Below are 25,392 nucleotides of genomic sequence, written 5' to 3'. Positions count from 1 at the left end.
ATACGGTTGGTTGCGAGTGGTGGTGTGTGCTGGTTATTATTTTTTTTTTTTTTTTTTTTTTTTTTTTTTCTTTTTAATCAACCCGCTAGTTAAAAAAAAATGAATCATCTATGGGCTGCTTTAGCCCTTGCTGCTGCCTACTGTGACCTGGTCACCTTCAGTTTTGAACCAGTCCTCCTTCCGGTAGTCAGCCTCTCAAGGTCCTGGCATTGACAGCCTGGAACGTTTGTTCCTACATTGTTTGGTCCAGTAATTGCCCAATTCCAATTTTCCTAAATTCCACACAATTGGGTACTTAAAGCGGGGTTCCACCCAAATTTTGAACAATATCTGTATGTATTCTCTTCCTTGCCTAGATGCTGACATGCCGTTTAAAAAAATTTAAATCGCCGTAATGACCTTTTTATTTTTCTATTCTTCTTTGCACTTCCTAGTTCTCCTGCAGTGAATAATATAAGTTATTCTTTCTGACGAAATCTGACACAGGCGGACATATTACACACAATATGTGAGTATGTAATGCTGATAAGAAAAGTTTGTGAATGAACTCAAAAAAAAAAAAAAAGATAGGTGGACCCCCGCTTTAAAGAAGATATATGATGACTGCTTACACCTCCTCCATTTAATAACCTCAGCATTGTAATAACAATACAAACAATCGTAACTTTTGACAATTCCATATAAGCTTTGAAAAATCTTTTAATGTTGAGGTCAGCTGACCATCTCCACAATTTCCTGGATTCCCTGAATGCTTTGCCTTTTCCTCTGCTCTTTACATTCAATTTCTGACTACATTTCCCATTAAACCTTGCTGTCAGAAAAAATAAATTTTAGTTATGATAAGCAGCACTGTAATGAATTGAAATCATTCATGTGGTGAATCCATAGGAGAAGACCATCCACCCATGGACTGATGCATTTTGCCCCTCTGCTGGGGCTTAATCCTAGATCAATAAAAAATAGTTTTGAGCTATTTGAATCAGCAGTGTGGCTTCAACTAGTGGAAGTTAGGGATGCCCTCAACTGGGGGATGGTAAAAACAGGTAGTAGAACCAAGATTTTATCGAGCACTGGTTGCAGCGCGGTGGTCTGCCTAATGTGTACAGTTCTTACAAAGGATCTATTGCAAATGTTTTTAGGATGATTTGCTCTACAGTGTTTGTAGTTACTGAGTTCAGTGAAAACCTCCTCCCCCCCCCCCCCCCCACGTATTCACATAGTCTATATAAGGCAGTGTTTCTCAACTCCAGTCCTCAAGGCACCCCAACAGGTCATGTTTTCAGGATTTCCCTCAGATGAAACGGTCGTGGTAATTACTAAGGCAGTGAAACTGATCAAATCACCTGTGCAAAGTAATGGAAATCCTGAAAACATGACCTGTTGGGGCGCCTTGAGGACTGGAGTTGAGAAACACTGATATAAGGAATATATCTAAAAAAAAAGTGTGAGGTAATTGGTAGATATTGTTTAATGTGTTTTTAATTTAATAAAATATATAAAAAAAATAGCGTGGTGCCTGTGAGCAAAACCTTTTTCATAACTTTTTTTTTTTTCTTCCCACCAACTTTTGCAATTTCACATTTGCTTGTGCTCTGCCTATACTCACTCATAGGCTGACTATTGCATTTTTAGCTATGATGGTTATTTTTCCATTCTGTAAAATTCCCAGTATTAAAGATTAACTGGAGTTGCTGGCACTTGCACATTTTTATGCATTCCATGTTATCATGTTTACATGACTCAAAAGGCAGGCTTATCTTGGTTTGGCTGGAGATTCAGGTTCAAGGCTCAAAATTATGAATTGTGCAGTGTGTAAATGATTGATCTGGAAGTGAAGCATGCAATTGGTTGTTTGGCAGTATTGAACCAAACTGAGCTGTCAATTTATTTTCGTTCAGCTCTGCTGACGTGAATGAAAAAACGACTAGTGTGTAATAAGGCTTTAGGTTGGGTTCACACTTGTGCGATCCAGGAATTAGTGGGTTTTCGCATCACACCTGAATCACCAGCAGTTCACACTGACATCTGTGAATTGCTGCGCATTCCAATGTAACGTTAATGACACCCCCAGACTGGATTGCAGTGCAAACTCTGAAATTATGCTGGAATCTGATTGCTTAGGTATGAACACCCATGTGATCTGATTCCAGTGCGGACTAAAGAGTTTTGCACCATTTTGATGCAAATGCGATTTCAGCCATACAGTTTGCAAATCGCATGCAATGTCTGTGATTGCACAAGTATGAACCCAGCCTTAGAGTTGCATGTGAATTGGCATCATTGGTATGTGTTTTTCTGTTGAGTTTGTGGAGTATGGTAGGGGCTTCCTTTGGTCATCACCCAGAAATCCAGAGACAGGGATTTTTATACAGGTTTAGAGTAGTGACATCTCTATACATGACTACAAGTGTGTGAGTGGAAGACCTTGTGCACAGATGCATTGATCTAGTAAACAGTAATATTCCTATGTAAATTGTGTCTGCATGAAGTTGGTTGGTACATGCCCACAGGACGGTTGCTCATTATTGTAAACTGGGTATGTTGTGCATAAAGATTTGCAGAGTGATTTGCCCTCTTTTTGTAAACCTAATTTTCTCTGAGGTGTACTTTGTTGTTTGGTTGGACAAGAGAAACGGTCAGCTCCAATCGGAGTCGCTGTACTAACCATGCAAAGTTCAACAATCTCCCCTGCTGAGCTGTTGTGTTCTGATCAGGGGGATGCCCCCCTCCCCCGCCAGAACACTGCAACCAACGCTCTCTGCTATTGGCTGAGAGCGTTGATCAGGAGTCGGACAGATGCTGGTTTTCCAGCATGCACGTCTGACAGAGGCCGGCCAAAATGACATGCACACGTCCGAATGACGACTTTATTTTTTTATTTTTTTCGAACCAGCCGTTTTCTCCCAACATTTGGCCTGTGTGTACCTGGCTTTAACCTGCACTGTCAATAACATTGTTTTAGGCCCCTTTCACACATGCGGACCGTATGTCCGTATTTCATCCATCCGTTTTCGGATGAAATACGGACATACATGCATCCCTATGGGATAGCGCGTGTCAGCGGATGTACATCCGCTAACACCCGATGTCATCCGGCTCCGCTCTCGTCCGATTCTGCGGACGGAAGAAAATCCTATTTTTCTATCCGTCTGCAGAGCGGATCGGATGAACACGGACAGACGGTCCGTGTTCCTCCGATCCCTCATAGGGGAGAGCGGATATCTGACAGGGCGGTCCCTGCACAGTGTGCGGGTCCCGCCCTGTCATCTGCCTGCTCAGCTGGGGAAAGAGGAGCGATCCCCGCTGAGCAGCGGATAAACACGGGGCGGATCAACACGGATCCGTCCCGTGTGAAAGGGGCCTAACACAGAAGTGAATGGTAGCTGTCCAGCTTGATCAAATTACCCTGGGTTCCAAATCTACTGTATCTGTGGCTTGCAAGCTTCCCCGAATGAGTGACTTTGCAGCTTTACACAGCTCTTACAGGAATATTTATCAATACATATTCAGTGCTTTATACTTCAGTACATCAACAATCGCGTTCATTGTGTTTTTCCTGATGATGGCCTATTTAAAAATTATATGGATTTTCTGTTTCCTTTTTAAAAATTACATTTTGGCGCATGTTGCGCTCCTTTTGTTTATAAAAATAAAGACCTTTAAATATTTGTTTGCTGCAGATACTCTTAGTCAGCAGCAGTCGTTACCCTGATCAGTGGATTGTTCCAGGAGGTGGAATGGAGCCGGAGGAAGAGCCTGGTGGAGCTGCAGTCCGAGAAGTGTATGAAGAGGTAAAATGGATGCTTTTATTTATGTTTTTAAAGAAACCTCAGTTGAAAATAGCCTTCATGGTAATGTCAGCATAGATGTCTTTTCAGGGAGCCTTTACTGATGTGTATATTGTCCAAGTATGTATTTTACCTGTTGATTTTCTTTTGCCACCATTATAAGTAAGAGGGAAACTTCAGGAAAAATAAAATGGCTGAGTTGAAGTATAACTAAGTGAAACATTTTATATTATAATCATATGGTACAGGACACAGACTTGATATTCATAGACCCTGGGTTATAGGCTCGTACCTTCAGGTATTTGACCACTGGCAAAGCTTTTGAGGACATGCCCCCAAGGGTCCCCCTTATAACTACTCCACTCTGAGGTGTCCGTTTTATGCTAGTGTTCTAGGATGGACGACTTCTCCCTTATGGAGAAATCGCTCTTGCCTTAACTAGTTTTAGTATTTTTTACTTTGAATTATTCAATAATCAGCGCTTCATTGTTTCTTTCAATAGAAGCAATGCATCCAGATCCATATATTTTGGATATGGTAAAGAGGTATTCAAACACCTGTGGTTGTTGTTTTTTTTTTTTTTTTTTTTTTTTTTTTTTTCTGTTTTCTCTAGTGGGGAGAAGATTTACTGTTTGCCCTGGTGACTGTTATTACTGAAAGTGAAAGAAAATCCCAGCACCGGAATAGAGGGAATAATCGTCCTATGGGTACACTAGTTCTGGTGACAACCAAGGATTTCTCTTGTTTTTGGAGAGATTTTCTCTTCCTGTCTATCAACAGCTGCTGGTAAATTTCTCTGGACTTATTAAATCCTGGATGTCCCTCCGGTCAGCAAACAAGCCACTAGTATATCATGCTGAACCTGTGAGGCTGCATTCACATCTGAGCGTTTCAAAGTCGCGCTTTTTTTATGTGATTTTTGTTCAGGTCACCATTGTAATAGGCAGAAAAATGCCTGTAATCTGCCCCAAAGAAGCTCATGTTCTTTTTTGCGCTTAGGGCGTTTTTTGGGGCGTTTGGCTTCAGGTGACAAAGCGCTCACATGTGAACAGGTGCCATTGAGATTAATGGGATTTTGCTTGTTTAGCGTATTTTGGGCGTTTTTTATGAGCTTAAAACGCTTGGATGTGAATGCAGCCTTATAGTCTGAAAGTCTCTCTAGCCAGCCTGTAAGTCCTGGTTTTCTTAGTTTTTACTGGTATTCTCTTGAACTTCAGAATTTCTGGAAGTTTCTCTAGTCTTTCAGCTATTGGTAGATTTAGGTGAGATGTAGAAATAATGAAAAGCTCCAGTTAGCCAAGTAGTGTGGGCTGCCAGTTCAATTTCTGTAATGGTGTTCTCTCTGCGACAGTCTTGCAGTCGGCGGTGACTACTGCTCTGTGTTCCAGTTCACACAGGACACTATTCAGGTTAGGGCCAATAATTGTTGAGATTCCTTATGGAGCTACGAGTCAAGAGCTGGTATAGTGTTCCTTATCCTGTATCTACAACAATACCTAGCAGTTTTGTGCAGTGTTTAGAATCTACTATTTTTAGTCGCTGAGGCAACATATGTGGTCTTAGCTAAAGTGGCAAAATGGCCTTGGTTGTTTGACACTGTACCCTGAACACTTGGATAGTTGGCTGTAATTTGCTTAACTCTGCTTAAAGTTTCCTAGTTTTGCGTTCTCATGATTTTCTTGTTGGTACTCACATGTGGGCAACTTTATTAAAGTGCTGGCCTAATGAATTCTTGTATTGACAGTGTCTCTTCAAATAATTCTAGATACTATTTGTCATTACATACTGTAGGTAACCCCAGAGATTTGGTATGGTTAACAATGAATGTAAATTAACCTGATATGCTTAACCAGATGAACAATAAGTTATCAATAAAATTATCAATTTCATTCATACAGATGCATGAACAAATTATGAGTGGGTAACATTTTGAACCCATAGCTGTCCCCAGAACCTGCAGGAATAAAGTTTTTCAAATTTAAAATAATTGAATTCGTAGGTCAAGTAAGAATTCAATTGGTGGTGAGCCATGCTCTAGTATCAGCGAGGTTTTGCCAAACTGCATTATTACTGACTTCCTGAGGGAAAATGGTATAAAAACGTTCTACATCTAGTGTAGCCAAAATACTGTTGAGGGAGAAATGGGCCCCATTTGACTCAGGATGTGAATTATCATATTGGAGTCCATTAGATAGAATATTGTAGGGAAAAGTCCCTCTACACTGCAAGTGGTTGCAGTAGAAAGTCATGAGCTGTAATAATTGGCCAGCCTAGAGGCCAGTTTGAGTGCTTATAGATTTCAGTAATGTATGTATATATGATTAGAACTCATGAAAACTTGGAAGAGACTGTCCAGTTGATCATAAGAAACCCGTTTCTTTTTTCAGCACCTCTTATTTTTATACTGTATTGTGGCATCGTCAGTAAGCTTACTGTACTGTGTCCAGATTTTGGTAGAACGGTTTGATCGGACTTGACCAGGACATTGTACAACATAATAAATATTATCTTTATTACAAAAATATTTTTAAAAAAATCTTTACACATTTACACATAAGGTGGTATTAAACAATATAGCTCTATATCTACTAAGTGAGGAGGTCTCAACCAATCCTTTTGGTTTTATATGTAAATGTGTAAGGAATTTTTTTTTTTTTTTTTGTAATAAAGATAATATTTATAATTAGGTTGTAAATGTCCTTCACTGGTACTGGTAAAGTCCAATCAAACGTTCGATCAAAATCTTTTATAATCTAGGGATGAGGTACCCACTTAGCCCATCAATCCTTATATGTACTGTGTCCATTTTGGAAAGTTGTGTCAATAGTTTTTTTTTTTTTTTTTTTTTTTTCTATAGCAGGATTAGAGTAGCCCCATCTCATAGTGTTATCTTTGGCCAACTTCCTCAAAGTAGTCCTTTCAGCTTTGGAAAATTGTTTCATTGTGCCATCCTTTTCAGGCAATCAACGTATGACTGTCTGAAATGTACTGCTTTCTGTATGATAAAAAGAATCGGCTCTACTTTTTTGGTTTATTCTTTCCTGAGCGCTAGATTTCTTTTGAAATTTGACAGGTCTGGCTGAAACTCCAACTCTTTTTAAAGGTAAAGTTCACCTTTTGGAACATGTTACACCACTATTTTAGGATGGAACAGTTAACATGTTCCAGCTTCTGCCCCCCGATCCCTCCCTATGACAGAAGGTGATGGTTCTCCCTGTACCTGGTGTCTAGAGCTGAAACAACTAATCATTTCTGTAAATAGTTGTCAACTATCTTCATAACCTATTAATCAGTCAGCCGATTAGTTGGCCTGTATACAGAATGCATTATTTGTTTACATATCCGGAAATACAGTGCAGCACACATACAGCTCAGTGCACTATCCATACCATGTCAGTAAGTGCCTGAGAGCTTGTGAATGTGTGAGGAGCAATGTCTCATGTAAACTATATTCCTGGGCCGGAAGTGAGTTGTTCTGAAGGTAGAAGTTCTTTTTACCTTGCTATAGGGGCACTATATACTATACTTTGCAGCTTGCTATTGGGGCACTCTGAAGGCAGGAGGAGCCAGAAGTGTAGGTGGGGGACCCCAGAACAGGAAAATCAAGGCTGCTCTGTGCAAAACCATTACTTAGAGCAGGTATGTATAACATGTTTGTTTAAAAAAAAAAAAAAATCACTTTAGGGAGGCTGGAGGCTGATAGACTGGAGGTAATAGAAGGCATTACATTTTTAAAGTTAAGTTTTACCAGTATTTTGCATTTTATATTTAAAATGATCATGTCTGACTCCTAGTTAAAATGCTGATATAGTCTCCTTCTGGGTGTGTTTTTTATTTTATATATTATACTATTACTTTCGCTGTTCCACAGTATAAATTAACCCTTTATGGTAGCAATTATCTACTCTTTTTGTACTAATTTTAGTTTTCTTATCTCCATTATGACAGGTGATACAAAAAAAAAAGCACGCTGCTGCTACTAAACTTCTTAGGCCTATGCATTTTTTTTTTTTTTTCCCCAGAAACACACTACAGTTAATTTAACATGGTTTCTTATGGGACATGTTCACATCTATGCTCTTTTCAGCCGCTGCGTATTTGGAAAGGGTTCAGGGACTTTTTTCAACGCAGAACGGTGTGTTTTTTTGTGTGTTGTGGTGTGTGTGTTTTTTTTTTTTTTTTTTTTTTATTTGTTTTTTTTTTTGATTGTTTGTTTGGTCCAATAGACCTCAAAGGAGAATCTGCAGAAAAGCATGTAGTGCGTTTTTTGCCGCAATTTTGCATTTTTTTTTTTTAAATCTGCCCAACAGCAAATTTGGCCAAAAAAAGCATATGAAATGCAAAACGCAAATCCCAGGAAAATTGCGTGTGCAAAAAGCAGTGTAGAAGCGGATTAAATGCAAACTGCATAGGTGTGAACCGAACCTTATGCTGGCCATACACGTATTGATTTTTATACCTGAATATTCATATGAAAAATCTTAGTAAGTTAGCTGAATGAAGGAATGTTCTTTGAAAATTTCTCTTGCTTTTAACATTCAGTTTTAAAATTAATGGAATTTCTGAACGAATACCACATACAGTGTCTGAAAATTCCTTTGACCAAGAAGTTTTCTATTCTTCTAATTTTCCGATCACTGTGGTTGAAAACGAACATCGATTTGACCCCACTAACAATTAGAAAATCGAATGAAAGTTCTGAAAATTAAACTGTTTTCCTTCAAAAAAAAAAAAAAATTTTTGTTTTTGTATGGCCAGCATAAGTGACAACAGGCGGCATAAGTGACAGCAGGCGCAGGTAGCTTTTATCAAGCCACCTGCCAATGACAAGGGAGTCTGTCATACATAATATTACAGTTCTGTATAATATATTACAGTTCTGTCTGAAAATCCACAAAACAGTCTTTATTTTATTTTTATTTTTTTCTTTAAATAAAAAATTTGATCTCTAAATCTGATATTTACCAGATTCAACCTCCTAATAGTATATACAGTATATCTCTTCTGTCTGCTCTTAGAGTAGATTCGAGATTTTGCTCACTAACCATATAGCGGTTTATATTTACCACTGCATATAGATATTTAAGAATAAATTACCTTTTTTTTTTTTTTTTTTTTTTTTTTTTTTTCTTTACATATTAACTAAATTATATACCACACTTTTTTTTAAGGTTGTTATCCGCTTAATCGGCCAATTGATTATAAAAATAGTTGCAGCCCTATTGCTGTCACTTTTTAAAAATAGCGCAGTTGTGTGGGGCTCCGCCCAAACAACCGCATCATTCATGTACAGATTCCTGTAAATGAATAAACTTCAAGTACCATCTGCCATCACTTCAGACAGACTTGTAATTTCCATGGGCTGCAGGGGTGATAATGGGCACTGTTGTAGTCCACTGACATGTCCTCTGGCTTTCAAACTGAAAGCCCGAACAGAGGTACAGACTGAAAGCCAGAGACATGTCTGCAGCAGCCCAGCAGGCTCCTGCAGGAAAAAGTAATAAATGCGTAATTTTTTTTTTCTGCTAAAATATGTGCATTTATTTTATTTTTTCTGTAAAGGTGAACTTTTAAGGAAGCCTTGAACAAAAGCAAGGCCTCTGTAAAGTATTGTCTCCTCCAGTAGATAACATATGGTGATGAGGTTAAATAGTACTGTGTTTTTAATGGTCCAGGAGGCAGAAAATACGTTTATTGGCAGGGTTTACATTCACTTTATAATACAGGATGCCCTACACAGGCTGTGTGGGGTGCCTGTTCCTAGTATTGTGTAAACTGTTTTATAATAGTTTGAATACTTTATTACTTTGGAACTCTTTCCACATTTTCAAGGGACCAGGTAAAGTATATACTTTATAATGAAGCCCGCATTTTTTTTTTTTTTTTATTTTTTTTTTTAGTTCATATCAAGGTTGAGATGTACTTTATGCATTGCCATGGATTCATAAATACCGTTTGCACTACTTTGTGGTTTCTATTTTGAAAATTTTGTGATTTTTCAGCCATAAAGCATAGTAAAAATACCCCCAGTTTCTAATACATTGCAGGCTTTTGGCAAGCTTCATCTGCTTTGTTTGGAGGGTGGAGAGTTGAGAATCTTCTCACAAATTTCTGTGAATATTGACAATATGTGAAAAGCAACTGCACATGATTGGGTATTCAAAGGAATTTGCTTTGTATGTTATTGGATAAAATATAGTCAATATTTACACTTTTTTTTTTTTTTTTATGAAGATTCTCTAATCTTTAAATCTGCCTCAGTCTTTTTAAGCACTGTGCAATCTCTCTTGTGGGACTTTGCCACTGAAATATAGATAGGTATAGAGATATATATTTATATCTAGATATGCATGTTTGTGACCTTGGGGAGGGATGGACACCCAAGGGTGGCTGTCTAAATAAATTATACTGCTATTTTTAATAACTTTTTTTTTTTTTTTTTTCTCTGCAGGCTGGTGTAAAGGGGAAGTTGGGAAGACTCCTGGGAGTTTTTGAGGTAACTCTTTTACGGTTTTGATTTCTTCATGCCCCAAAAATCTTCCCTAGAAGAAGGCAACCGCATGTCCTTTCCACCAAGATCCTGGGAAAGCAGAGAATACCAATCTTGTGGATGCTCAAGCACTGTGCATGAGTCTTTTTGTGGGTTTTGAATGCCACAGTTTTCCAGAATCTTGCCATAAGACCAATGACACCCTTGCCCAGGCGTCGTGAGGTGAAAATATATAATTGAATGCGTCTGGGAAAAATGAGAATCATGATTTTTGCTTGGCTTAAAAACCACGATTCTCGCGGCTTAACATCATTCACATTATACAAAAAATTGGGCTAACTTTTTTTTTTTCAATTCTAGAGGTGCTAAAATGGCAGGGCAGTACAACCCCCCCCCCCCCCCCCAAATGACCCCACTTTGGAAAGTAGACACCCCAAGGAAGTTGCTGAGAGGCATGTTGAGCCCATTGAATTTTTTTTTTTTTTTTTTTTTTTTTTTTTTTTTTTTTGTCACAAGTGATTGAAAAATGTCAAAAAATTACACAAAGTTGTCTCTAAATGATGTATTGCTCACACATGGCATGGTTATATGTGGAATTGCACTCCAAAATACATTCTGCTGCTTCTCCTGAGTACGGGGATACCTCATGTGAGACTTTTTGGGAGCCTAGCCGCGTACAGGACCCCGAAAACAGATCGCCGCCATCAGGATTTCTAAGGGTGTAAATTTTTGATTTCACTCCTCACTACCTATCGGTATCGAAAACCAAAAAAATGCCAAGATGGCATTTTTAAATGGGGTCTATTAGACCCTAGATCTCGCATCTGACCACACCAAGATTGGTGTGATTAAATACTTTGCCAATTTCCCAATAGCACTGTTTATATCTGGCGAAACCTAAGTCATGAAATGCTCGTACCTTCCGGTTTCTTAGGCCATAGAGATGATTGGAGCTGTTCTGGTCTCTTGTCAGCTGGCTGAACCACCGGCTGCATTCTCGGGTTCCCTGTTGGGACAGGAGAGCCCAAGAAAACCATGGAAGACAGTGGGGGTGAGTGGGGACGTTCCCTCCCACTGCTTGTAGAAGCAGTCTAGAGGCTAATTAGCCGCTAGTATTGCTTTTTTTTTTTTTTTGAAAGCCGACTGCTGGCTAAAAAGAATATCAAGATGTTCATTCTGGTATAACCACTCAAAGTACGTTGCTGGTCCTTGTTGGGCATACATTGTAATGTTCTCTTTTTTTTTTTTTTTTTCATGCAGCCTTTGGGCTGAACGAAGAAAGATTGATCGGTGGGTATGCCCACCATTAGAATACTGCCCTTCATCCACCCACTTCTAATGATGGGCATACATGCACCGTTTTTTTTTTTGTTTTTTTTAACTGTGGTGGTGAAATCACCTCTGACAGTGCTGGAGTCACAGCTTTACATATCGTGGCAAACGCTGTTGCTGTCAAGATAACTAAACCCGTGCTGCAGCTGAATGGTGTACCTGCTAAGCAAATGATGGTTAATAAAACAAAGTAATATTACAGTATAACAGTAAGACTTGCCATACCTGCAAAGCAAACACAATAAAACATAGTAAAAATAAAACATTGCAGTCTGTGCCTAAAAAAAAATATATGCCGAAGCATTTTTTTTTTTTTTTAAATGTGGTGGTGAAATCACCTCCGACAACGCTGGAGTCACGGCTTTATGTATCGTGGGAGCAAACACTGTTGCTGTCAAGATAAATGAACCCATGCTACAGCTCAATGGCGTACCTGCTAAGCAAATGATGGTTAACAATAAAACAAACATTACAGTTTAACATACATACCTACAAAGCAAATACAATAAAACATAATAAAAATAAAAGAGAACGATATAGAACAATAGTGAGCGGACAGAGCGAGCATAAGCGAGAACAATAGAAAGAAGAAAAATACAACCAACTGTGGGTTGGCATTGCCCAACCTGCTGGTTTACTACTGGGCAGCCATATTGGTCACAGTCAGATGGTGGTTGGAATTAGGCAATCTGATCTATCGTGGAGCTTCAGCATACCCCTTCTTGCCGATCCCTACCAAGACTACTCTGGCGGTGTGGGGCCCGGCTAGGAGGAGGTTCGTTTCTCCGGGTAGGTGGTCACCCTTCTGTCCCTTGTGAGGAAACCCTTCCCTCCCACACTTCCTGATAATCCCCGATCCACAGATTTGGGCCCGGTATAGTATCAAATTGCTAAAAGATATTGTAGTAGCGGGTTCTATCCGATCCTTCTCAGAATTGGGTAGGATGTATGGCCTTCCTCGATGGATGCTGTTCCGGTACCGTCAGTTGAGACATGCCTTCCCTTCCGTGCACAGTTCCCGGCCCCGCCAGATCTCACATCTGATGTGGTTGAGGACTTGTTGGCCCAGGAGACCCTATCCAAGCCTTTATCTGCGCTGTACTTCATTTTCATTAAGAAAGATTCTCCCAAGATGGAGGTACTTTGGTCTAGATGGGGGGCGGATATCCCTACCTTGGATAGGGAGTCTTATGAGGAACGTTTTGAGGAAAGTTTTAAACTGGTGATATCCTCTAGGGACAAATTGGTACAAGCCAAGTTCTTCCATAGGACATATCTCACGCCTCAGAGGCTGCACAGAATATACCCTGAAAGGTCCCTGGAGTGCCCCAGATGTAGGTCTCCGGATAGCTCATACATTCATATGTTCTGGTCCTGTCCCAGATTATTGTTTTACTGGTCTGCAATAATGGAAAGTATCAATGCTCGTCTACAACTCGAGCTCCCATTGACCCCAGAATTGGCTCTGTTAGGCATACATGATGACCAGAGACCTAGGTATACCAAGTTGCTGATATCATTGCTACTATTTTATGCCAAGAAGGGGATTGTATTGAAATGGAACTCACATAGCTCTCCTACGGTAAAGGCGTGGGAAAACTCAGTTAATGCTGTCCTACCTTTGTACAAATTGATCTATATAAATAGAGGATGCCCTCAGAAGTTCATGAGTGTGGCGTCCTTGGACGGACCCTGGATGAGGTCTTGATTACATAGGTGTTAACATTTCCTTGCTACGCATAGTATGGTGTTATTGCTGCTCCCCCCCCCCCCCCCCCCCTCGTTTCCTAATGGATCCCCAATCCTTCCCTCCTCCACCCCTCCGGTTTTCCTCCTTCTCATCCCCCCCCCCCCCCCCCCCCATTCTTGTCTTATCACTGATACAAACCAGTCAAGTTAATTATGATATGCACTTCATGTAATCGTTTCTTTCTGTAAGCCATGTGTGTATTATCCTGTGGCCATTCACCGTTCTGATCCACTCTATTTTGTATACCATTTCTTTTTCAATAAAGACCAACCTTGTTGTTAAAAAAAAAAAAAAAAAAAAAAAAAAAAAAAAACTTCAAACTGAAAGTTGCAGATTAGGGTCTCTCAAAATGTGATGGCCATCACTTCTTTCGAGACCTCAAGACCATGTGTTAGTGTGCCTATGACTGTGTGGTGCTGTACCCTACGCTAATACTCAACTAGTGTGTGGTAGCGTTTGAAACTTTCTCCAATGCAGAGACCAGGTTGATTAGGAAAGGAGGGACAATAAAAGCGGGTGTCACGCCTAAATCCGCGTTTGCTGCAGACACGACATCTTCTTTGGGGTGTTCTTTGGGTAGGGGTACCAGGGAGGACAAAAGGAAAATGCCTCTCATGCAGCCGGCTCACTGCATTTGCATTGGGAAGTTTGGCAAGAGCACAATCTGGAAACAGAAGGGCTCTGACGATCTCTTCCTGGAATTTAAGGAAGGATCCAGTCCGTCCTGAAGCTTTGTATAGCACAAAAGCGTTCAGCAAAGCCAATTGAAATAGACACTTTTTTGTACCAGCGTCTGGCCTTGTGGGCAATTAGGTACGGCGCCAACAACTGGTTGTTGAGGTCCACTCCTCCCATGTTAAGGTTGTATTCGTGGACACAGGGGTTTCTCCACAACACCAGTCGCCGTAGGAATTTGGACTTCCGTGTCTGCGTGAAGCGAGGACAGAAGGAAAACATTCCGTGAATCCCTCCACTTCACGGCTTACAAATTATTACACTTCAAGCAGGCTCTCTCCCCCCGTCTAAGTCGGGATTCTACAAGCCGTTGGGGGAAGCCCCGGCAATTAGATCGCACAGTGCCACATGCGCCAATTCCATAATCAAAAAGGTGACTAAAAAGTGGCACGCTTGTCCACAAGTGGACAAGCGTACCCCTTTCTGAATAAGGGTGACACCAAGTCCCACACTGTTACCAGCGCTCCCTATGTAGTCTGGGCAGTTCTCCGGCACTACGTGACTATCTTTTCCCTCATAAACCATAAAACTAAATGTATAGCCTGTGGCCCTGTCACAGAGCTTATACATCTTGACCCCGTATCTGGCACGCTTAGTGGGAAGATACTGTTTGATAGACACGTGGCCAGAAAACTTAATCAGGGACTCATCAACGCAGACAACTTGATCGGGAGTAAAAGCTTTAGCGGTTTATGAGGGGCCGAATTTTGTAGAGCCGATCAAATCCAGGGTCACCCCGAGGACGACAGAGTTCTTTGTCATTGAAGTGCATGAACCGCAAGATCTGCTCGTATCGTGTCCGTGTCGTGGAGGCAGAGAACACGGGCGTATGGTGAATTGGGTCAGTGGACCAATATGACTGCAACACACACTCTTTTTAGTTACACCCATGAGGAGGGATAGGCCCAGGAAGGTCTTAAATTCGGAGACCATAATAGGTCTCCAATCTCTGGCAAAGGTCAGCTGGGGATTAGCAGCGATGATTTGACCAGCGTACAAATTGCTTTGGTCCACAATAGTTCTAAAGAGATCTTCGGTGAAAAACAGCGAATAAAAATCAAGTGACGTAAAATCAACTCTCTCCACCTGAATCCTGGGTTGGCCAGTGAATAGGGGAAGTATGGGTACTGCAGAAGTGGTGGGTTCCCAATTAGGATTGGCGAATGCAGCAGGAAGGGCACTATGGGCTCGACGGGCCTGTATTTGCTTTCTTCTTGGTGGCAGCTGGACACTACTCATGCTTGCCACCTCACCAGTTTGAACTGCATTTATGGGACTCGCCACATCACCAAGTGTTACTGCAGTGCAGGATGTACTATGCCGCTGGTGCTTGCCAGTTCACCAGAAGGAATAGCGGCGCTAGTACTGGCTCTCTGCTCCATACGAGAGCCCTGTGGTTCTTGCACCTCAACGACACCAGAAGAAGATCGGGGTCTGGTACGCCTGACCTTGGCAGGGACCACAACTCCATCGTCAGAGCCATCTGTCAGGGTGCCTCTGCTGTCTATAGGTTTGAATTCTGAGCCTGAGTATAGCATATGAGTGACTTCCTCTTCACTGTCTGTCGTGCTCAGAAACGTATTGGCCTCTTCACTACTTTACCTTCGATTTGACATTTTGGTCTTTTACTGGTACAGTAGTGAGACTCGCAGGTAAAAAAGCACCTGACTGTCAGCGACTGCTTCAAATGCTGCAAAAAAAACTGTTAGCGTTCGCAGGGATCAGGCCTGATTCTGCGAACGCTACAGTTATGTGTTTTGTAAGTGACAGTGATCGATTGATACTGCACTGGGGTGGGCTGGGCGGAGGGGCTAAACACAGGTACTAGCAGGTATCTGGGCTGATCCTGTTAAAACTGCGTTTTTGGGAACCCTAAACTGCTGGGGACACTAATATAGTTTTGATCAGATATCGATCCGTTCAGACACTATACTACTAAGGGAGGCATATCGTGCGTGGGTGTTAGCGGTACTGGCACTAATCTAGCCTGGGGCAACGCAGACCCTATCTGACGCTAAAACCTAACTTTGATCACCCGCCGGGTGATCAAGGGGTTAAACCTTTATTGGGTAAAATACGGCGTGTGCCCTGGCGCTATAAAAAAAATAGCTAAACTGCGTCACCCGTGACACACTGTGATAATAGGTGATGAGGTAATCAAGGGGTTAAACTTTATTTGGGGGAGTTAGGGGTGATCCCTAGACCTATCTGGGCCTAAGACTAATTGCTCTAACACTGATTTTTGTCACTAATGACACTAGTACAGTGATCAAAAAAAATCTGATTGCTGTACTGGGTGTCACAGTGACAGGTGGTGAAGGGGTTAACTGAGGGGTGGTGATCGGGGGGTGAATTGTGTGCCTACGTGACCTGGTGTCAGTGTAGTGTTGTGCAACTCACTTTAAGATGCTCTCTCCTCTCGGTCTGGAACGGAAAAGACTGACGTGAGGAGAGATGACATCACTTCCCCTGTCAGTGTTTACAGTTACAGACAGGGGAAGGATCTCATTCGTCAGGACCGATCACCAGGTCCAGGCCAGATTTCATTGGCCTGGGGATTGATCGGTTCCTGATGGAATCCGATCGTCGGGGGGGGGGGGGGGGGGGGACCAGCTACATGGTTTCGTGCAGCCGGGCCAACCTGCTGCAGTATAACTGCGGCGGCTGGTCTAGAGCTGATTAATGGTCTCCAAAAAATAACCTGGTATTTACAGAGCCAGGGGATGGGCTGCACATACTCAGTTTGGTGTGTATTGCTAGAGAGATTTCTTTTTTTTTTTTTTTTTTTTTTTTTTTGGGAGTGTGCATGTGATCAGCACAAGGCCAATCAGCACTGTCCAGATAGAGGATCAGGGGGGGAATGAAAATTACAAGCTTTACTAGAAACTGATAGAAGCCACAATACTGCTATACACTGCCGGTGAGAAAAGGTATTTATCAGTTTATATTTACTAAAATGCATTTCCATATTCTGTGGGAGACCAGATATGTGCAGGTTCTGGATTTAACACTTTTTTTTTTTTTTTTTTTTTTTTGTGGTTAAATTTCCCTCATTTACAGACCAAAGTTCATTCCTTTTGATCTAAAGAACAAAAAGTTACAATGTTTAGTCAGCTCAGCAGCTGAGGAATGTTGTGAAACTTGGCAGTCTTTGTTTTTTTTTTTTTTTTTTTTTTTTTTAATGTGTTGCTTTATCACATGGGGTGCTGGGTGGTCTAAAGTCTGCTTGCTCTTTCTCTCCATATGTCAAGAACAATGAGTCTAATTTTTAATATGAATATTTCACACTAAAGATGTGTATTTTTTCCCATTTAAGCAGAACCAAGATAGGAAACACAGAACATATGTGTATGTTCTCACAGTAACAGAAGTGCTGGAAGACTGGGAGGATTCTGTGAACATTGGTAAGCTATTTAGATGTATTGTGGAACGTAGGAGAAATGGTGTTTTCTATACCGTACTATGCTGTCAAATAGCACGTAGGAGAAATGGTGTTTTCTATACCGTACTATGCTGTCAAATAGTAGTGTGTATCTGCAATATTTTAATACTAGCGAGAGAGAGCATCTTCCCTGGTTAAGGGCCAGTTCACACCATAGAAACAGTCCGGATGCTTTTCTGCATGCGGTTTTAGACTCATTGCGGTGCATAATTTCCCCCCTCCTCCTTTTTTTTTTTTTATTTATTTATTTATTTATTTTCTTCACCTTTAAAGGACATATGAGTGTTTGGTGTGTTCCGATGTGTGTGTTGTGTTTTTTTTTTTTTTTTTTTTTTTTTTTAAATCTGGAACTGACCGAACTGGTGTGAACTATGCCATTCAAAAGCATATAGCTTACTATCCATGAGTTTTGATGCAGAAAAGAAATGCACTGCATGTGGTGTGAACTGGCTCTAAGTGTGTGGTGTTTTTCTTTTTTGCCACTGCCTGAAATCCGGTAAACTGGGTGTGCTGCTTTTTCTTGGCATTGCAGTTTAATTGTGACAATAAATGTCTTAACAGGTTATGGAAAGTGATACGCAGGTGAACTTGGACACAAAATACGCCTTTTGACATTTGCAATTTTAGAGCGATACCATTCAGTAAAATGGAATTTGAACTTTCTGATCCCTTATTCTTATCTCTGTATATACAATTATTCTGATACATTACCTGTTCATTACCTGGCAGTCCGATGTGGGGTATCCCCTTGAACAGAGTGCTGTTAAACTGTTTGAATTTCCTGGATTCAGTTTGTAGACTTCATATGTTGGGCTACAGTGCTCAGTAATCGTGCTATATACACAATGCAGCCCATTACAGTGATAAAATGGGGGACCGGTGTTGGCATTGAAGCACCAGTGGCATCATGCGAATTTGTTTTTTCAGGGGGCATATCGATTCAGCCCAGTAGTAATCCAGCATTTCCCTTTATTTTCATAATTGCACTTTTAATCTTATTCTGATGTTGTCTCTTCCATGTCTGACAAAAGTACGAGTGCATCCAGTGTGATAGTATTCATGATTCATTACCAAAATATCAAGCCGTAAAACATTTTTGTTTATATAGACCCTGTTAATCTCACAGGTAAAATTAATGGACGTGTTAAAGTGATTGTAAAGTCTTGTTTTTTTCCCCTTTAAAAATAATAAACATATTATACTTACCTGCCCTGTGGAGTGGATTTGCACAGAGCAGCCCGGATCCTTCTCTTCTCGGGTCCCTCTTCTGTGATCCTGGCCCCTCCCTCTTCATTGAAGAGAAGGGCAGGATCTGGGCTGCTCTATGCAAAACCACTGCACAGCGCAGATAAGTATAACATGTTTGTTATTTTTAAACTGAAAAAACAAAAAAAAAGAAGACTTTAGTATTACTTTAACCACTTCAATACAGGGCACTTATACATCTTCCTGCCCAGACCAATTTTCAGCTTTCAGCGCTGTCGCAGTTTGAATGACAATTGCGCGGTCATCCATCGCTGTACCCAAACAGAAGTTTTTAATATTTTGTTCCCACAAATAGAGCTTTCTTTTGGTGGTATTTGATCACCTCTGCTGTTTTTATTTTTTGCTAAACAAATTAAAATAAAAAAACAGAAAATTTTGAGAAAAATTAAAGTTTTGCTTTTGTTTCTGTTAAAAAAAAATTGTAATTAAGTAAGTTTTCTCTTTCACTGATGGGCACTGATAAGGCGGCACAGATGGGGGGGGGGCACTGACGGGCTGTAAAGATGGCTACTGATGGGCATCCCTGGTGGCAGTGGTAGGCATTGGAGTGGTCATTGATTGGCAGCTGCCTGGGCACAGATTGGTATTTCTCTGGGGGTCTAGGGGGCATACCTGGTGGTCAGACCCCCCCCACCCCACCCCCATCAGGAGAGCAGCCGATCGGCTCTCCTCTACTCGCGCCTGTCAGACGCGAGTGAGGAAAAGCCAATCACCGGCTCTTCCTATTTACGTTGTCAGTCAGACTCTTTACCTAGATCAGAGTTGCGGTGTGTCAGACTGACACCACAACAACGGCTTAATATCCTGATCACATCATATGACGTCTGGTCAGGATATTGAAACCACTTTGCCGCCGTCATTACTATATGGCGGGCGGCAAGTGGTTAAGTATTCATTCTGGCCTTTTGAAATGACGAAAAAAGTCTCAAACATCTAAATTGCCTAGGGTTAACGCCATGTTCAAAAGCTCCTCTCCTGAATGCACGAGTTGTATATTTGTGTGTGTGTGTCCTTTTCTTTTTTTTTTTTTTTTTTTTTTTCCCCCTGCCTCCTAAAATCCTGTAAATGCCTATAGTGTGCATAGATACATAGGTTAACATGAAGGGGAGTTTAGAGGGAGAGGGAAAAAAAAACCCTCAAATGCCTGTAAAAAAGAAAATTCTCTTAGAAAATTAAGGTTCTAACATGTGTGCCATAAGATGTCGCATTGTGGCCTGTAATACAGGAATTCACCAGTTTTGCTTATTACATAATTTTTTTTTTGTTTTCTTTAGGGCGAAAGAGGGAATGGTTTAAAGTTGAAGACGCTTTGAAAGTGTTACAGTGCCACAAGCCTGTACATGCAGAATATTTAGAAAAACTGAAATTGGGATGCTCCCCAACTAATGGAAACTCTGTGGTCCCACCTATATCGGACAACACATCTCTGTATGTAACCTCTGCACAGACTTCTAGCTTACCATCAAGTGTGAGATAAAACTGCACTTTAAGGCATCTTACCTATACAAGTGGGGAGGATGCCATTATGTGTTCTCATGAAAACATCCTGATGATTAGACCTGGATCCTCTTGCAAGATGTGCTACAAACCGTTTTGTTTGCTTAATTCTACACCTTTTTTTTAACCATGTATAATAGTGTTCATCCAACAAAAGCCATACGGATTTTTTTAGATGCCTTAAATGGCCATTCTTCTGTCTTATGTTCTGTAACTACCATTGTAATATGGCTTATGTGCCATTGCAAGCTTTTACAACTTTTTCAAAAGGGCTTTAACTTCCGCTGGATGCAAGATAAGCCTTTAATTTGCAGTGTGAAAGGCTTCAGGTTGAGAGAGAAGTGTGGCCTTCACCGGGCTCAGCTGTACACTGTTATGTCACTGACTGCTCTGTAACATGGGTGTTGTCACTAAAGATTTCAGTCTGCTCATATTCCTTAAAATCAGTTCATCTTAGTTTTCTGGACTGGTTCTCCTTTTTAAAGTATTATAACTAAAGGCAAAAATTTTTTTATTTTGTTTTGATGGAGTTGATTAGAACGCTTGTCAGGTTTTCCTTTTTTATTGTATTAACTCTACCTGCACATGTTAGTGAGATTCACCCTCTTGACCTGTTTACCTTTTATATCCCCAAAAGTAAAAAAAAAAATCAGAACAGGAATAGTGTGGGTATCGCCAGTTCTGGTGACTCTGACAACCAGGGAGTCCCTCACTTTAGAGCGTTTTTCTCTCACTTCCTGTTTTGGGACAATAAGTGAAGGGATATCTCCTTAATTGGATACAGATGGCAAAAATGTACCTTACAGGGGTTATAACCCTCCCTCCATCCAAAAAAAAAAAAAAAAGTTTTGCTTTTAGTTGTACTCTAATGCCTGCATCAATTAAGATAATGTGATATTTGGGGAATGTCCCTAAAGTAGAGAAGCATAAGAAATTATATAGACCATACACCTGTTTCTACTGCATAAATGCATCAACTCATGCAATTCTCTGATTATGATATGCTACAAGAGGATGCCTAAACTACAATCCTCGTTGATAAGTGTTGCTAATAACATTCACATGTAAATGTTCAGTTCTTTTATTGAACTTGACATAATTACATTTGTTATGTAGTTAACTGTAGAGCGATTCTGTCAGCAGTCTTATTTGGCTACTGCCATCTGATTGGCTTCATACTATAGAATTTGGAAACCTTATTCACCTAATTTTCATGTGTCCTTAAAAGAGAAGTATGGCCTGAGCTCTTTTAGCCATACTTCTCTTCTGTGTCACTGGAGTTCACTTAGTTCAGCACACCTGTGACCCAGATTCAGTCAACAGCAGACCAAAGCTTGCTGATGTCAGAGCTGGTTCAGACTTTGCAGCAATCCTGACGATGTTGGGATCTACCCAGATGCCTGACGGGGCAGCTGGTTCAGTCTCTCAGCATGCCTCTGAGAGGCCTGAGCCAGCCGCTCCCACCCCCTCCATAGCTCGGTACTCCAGTGGGTGCTGGAGAAGCAGAGAGCCGATGATAGGTGGTCACCACTCTCTGCTCAGGAAAGACTGAGAAAGGAGTGATCAGCAGGCAGGGGAACACTCTTTTCTTGGTCTTGGAGCCAGAGGGGGACTGCTGCAGCATCGGACCAATGCTGCGTCCCTGTAGGTGAATATGTAAGTTTGTGGAGGGTTTTTTTTTTGTAATCCCACACTTTGTTCAGTTATACAGCATGTTGTAATACTGACTGTATGTTTCACTATGACCTGTATTTGCAAGGCTGGCACTAAATCTGCAGCCCTGCTTAAAAAATAAAATGGGTGTAATTTTGACATTTGTCCCTGACAAGGAAATTTGGATCCCATTATGTTTAAGAAAATTGTTAGTATCCCCCCCAATTACTATCATACATAGCATCTAAGTAGACAGTTCTTATGTCAGTTTTTGCAGGAAACCTTGAACCCAGTGACTGCATTTCTGAGGTTGTACACCTGAAAAATGTATAGATGTGTGAAATGTTTGTGTGGACCGAACCTTGAAGTACATCCATATGAGTGTTTGATAGCTGCTTGCTTGTAAGTAGTTTATGGTATTTGCAGTCATTGCCTAACTTGCTCAAAACATACACAGTGTTCAAAGCTGTGGATGGAGTCGCACCAGTTGGCACAGTCAGCTGTGTCTGCTGTGATGGCGACATTTTTTTAGTTTTTTTTTTTAATTGCTGTCTTGGCAACAGCTACCCAACAGCTCATTTGGATTTATTCTTATGTAAATTGATTTTATTGGTGGCTTATTAAGTAAACCAACTTGTGTATATATGTGCTATACTTTTAACTGGACAGCACCCATATTTAAACATGCTTAATCTTGGTTTAGTATTGTTTCCAGTTCTGGAAAAATCGTTTTTATTTTCCAGCGACTGGTTCATTAGCTCTTAATAGGTAAAAGGCTAGTCCACCTAAAAGTGACATTTTAATACCAGTTTAAATTTGGTAGTCTGAATCGCCCTCTGGCTTATATTTTGGGAACAGCCAACAGTAATATTCTTCCACTATAGTTCTAGATTTTCTGTATACTAAAATGACTTAAAAACCCAACATGAGAACAGAAAGAAGCCTGGAGAATGTGCATACCCAGAAACTTGAGAACATAGATTATCACCACCAAAGACTGCAAGGAAAGTTTTTTAAAGGAACCCATCAGGAGTATGGAGATTTTTCCACTGCTGACTTTTAAGGTGTTGGCTTTAGGCTTTTATTTTCGTTTTTGTTCTTGCCTTATTTAGAGTGTGGCTGAGCTGGAAAAAAAAGTGCATATATAAATAAATATTAGGTAGTGTCACTACCTAGTATACAAAAGCTATTTTCTTTTCGAGTGTCTTACCAATTAGTGAAAAAGGACAGAGATAAAGTCCCAGGCTGGACACCTGTAGCAATGATTGCTCCCATATTTATCTCCTGGTGGGTTCCTGTTAACTGAATTATGAGCTTGGGTGAATGTTTCTTTTTAAGCCTAAAAATACATGTAGTAATAGCCAGTGTATGCACTTTGCAACTGACACTTGGAGCGGGTTTGTTGCATTCATGAAAAAGGTGAGAGTTTAAGTCCAAAGAAAAGTTAATGTGCACACTGGTATCTTTACCTCAGCCAGGATGAGGATGAATGATCCCTACTGAGGAATGTAGAGACTGCTTATTGAAATGATTAAACATGCCTGCAAGGGAATTAAACATACATGCTAATCCTTGTAGATTTTCCATCATTCATGCTCAGAAGGGATCAATGAAAACGGCAGACTTTCTTGTGTTCACTTTCCACCAACAGAACAATCCAGATTAAAATCTATCCATCTGTATGTAGCTTTCCACATGTTATGCTTATACTTAATGTAAATGCATTTGCCACATCAGGTAAAACGCACGCAGATCCAAGAGCCCAGTGCTTTTGTGCAGGATGCCAAAGAAATTTTACATTTTGGTTTTTAAATGTTATACTGGGCAAGTAATCCATTATTCTGCGTGGTAATATCATAGTCTAAGATTGTGGATCCTTATAGTTCTCTTAATGCTAAGAATTTTAACAGAAGATGATTTGGATCCTCTACCCACGCACACAGCCACAGCAAACAGTTTCTTCTCTCAGGTTAAATGCCATTGATCTGTATATAGAAAAAGGATATGGTACTTTCTGTCCTCATCTCCTGGTCCTGATATGTTTAGATGAGTAGCTTTTTCCTTCAGTAGTCTCATTGAGGTCTTCATCAGTATATCTGTAAAGTATGTATATGTGTATGTATTTTCACACATTCATTTTATCTTTAACAAGTTACCTGCCACCTTCTCAGATGCTTCCTCGACATCTGCCTATGTTCACACAAGCACTACATAGCAGTGAAAGATCATCCATTGGAATGCCTGTAGTGCTTTGATTATTTAATCTTCACCATGAAAAAGATTCTTTTCTGGCTGCTTGAACCTTTGCAGTATCCTATACATGCACTGTTGAGCACAAGTCAGTCTTCCCATAGGCTGTAAGCAATTACGTCGGCTTCTCTACACTCTCAGTAGAGAGAATATTATAGTAACTGCCACAGTTTCGTCCCCAGAGATCTTTTACTCATGTAATGACCATCTCTCAGGGCTTTGTCTTAGAATCATTTGTAGCCAATACTCTGAGGTTTTCTCATATAGTAGGCTAAACATTGTGTGTACCTTGTAACAGTGAATGTAATGTATACAAGGTAGTCTACAGAAGAAAGTGTTTTGATTGCCCTTAGTTTTCTATCAGATGTTATCTTAAACTTCACGTAGAAAATTAACAGAAGCTGATTTATTGCTATCGGCAACGAATGCTTTCCTTTAGGACACTTTTCATGCAGTAGGTCCCAGATCTGTATGTGACCTGCTTTTGAAGAATTGTTGGACTAAAAACTCTGTAGTCTTGCATCTTTAAAACCGCATCTGAAACAGGAGAGTTTAATAAAAACACATTTCCCAATATAATAATTGAGGCATGGTATAGATATGATTTTTTTTGCGTTGTTCCATTTTACACTGGCCCCGGATTGTTCCAGAATAACTGTAGATAAGTTGTAATATTGCTTTCAGTGTTAACAATATATTCTGTGTAAAAATGCATCTTTTTTTGTAAATAATCAAATCAGTAAATATGGCGAGTGCACAAAGGATTGTTGTAATTTAAACATTTTGTTACTCAATACATTTTTTTTTTTATAACACAAACTGTGTAAAATGCTGCTATAAATTAAAATCATTGTGAGTGCTGTTACATTTATTTTAGTTTTTTTTTTTTTTTTTTTTTTTTTTTAAGAATGGTGCCACAATTGTTTTGGAAGTTAAATATACCTGTGCCATATAATTAGATTTTTATTACCTTTTTGAGTAATGTATGTACCAAGCATATTTACGGCTCAATCCTTCGATTCATTCAAGTCTTTGCTTTGTCCAGAGAATAAAAGCTGTACAAACAGTTCTTGTTCTCTGGGTATGGTATAAGACAGGGGTCTCAAACTAGTGGCCCTCCAGCTGTTGTGAAACTACAAGTCCCATGAGGCATTGCAAGCCTGACAGTTACAAGCATGACTCCCACAGG

General features: G+C 40.3%; 1 protein-coding gene across 2 annotated transcripts in view; it reads left to right on the top strand.

The window, feature by feature from the left end:
• NUDT4 (nudix hydrolase 4) overlaps positions 1-25,068 on the top strand; it is a 47,794-nt gene extending 22,726 nt beyond the window's left edge. Inside the window, exons 2-5 of one of the 2 annotated variants that reach the window (XM_073620178.1) lie at positions 3,681-3,791; positions 10,240-10,284; positions 17,412-17,499; positions 20,078-25,068. In XM_073620178.1, the coding sequence (XP_073476279.1) occupies positions 3,681-3,791; positions 10,240-10,284; positions 17,412-17,499; positions 20,078-20,280 (447 nt within the window). In that variant the 3' untranslated portion in view covers positions 20,281-25,068. The remainder of the gene's footprint in view (positions 1-3,680; positions 3,792-10,239; positions 10,285-17,411; positions 17,500-20,077) is intronic. The other variant, XM_073620179.1, reaches the window with a different exon arrangement.
• Positions 25,069-25,392: the final 324 nt, after the last annotated feature.

The sequence above is a fragment of the Aquarana catesbeiana genome, linkage group LG03, assembly GCF_042186555.1.
Source record: "Aquarana catesbeiana isolate 2022-GZ linkage group LG03, ASM4218655v1, whole genome shotgun sequence".
Lineage (NCBI taxonomy): Eukaryota > Metazoa > Chordata > Amphibia > Anura > Ranidae > Aquarana > Aquarana catesbeiana.
Note: the sequence above shows the minus strand (reverse complement) of the source record. Positions and strands in the feature narration are given on the sequence as shown.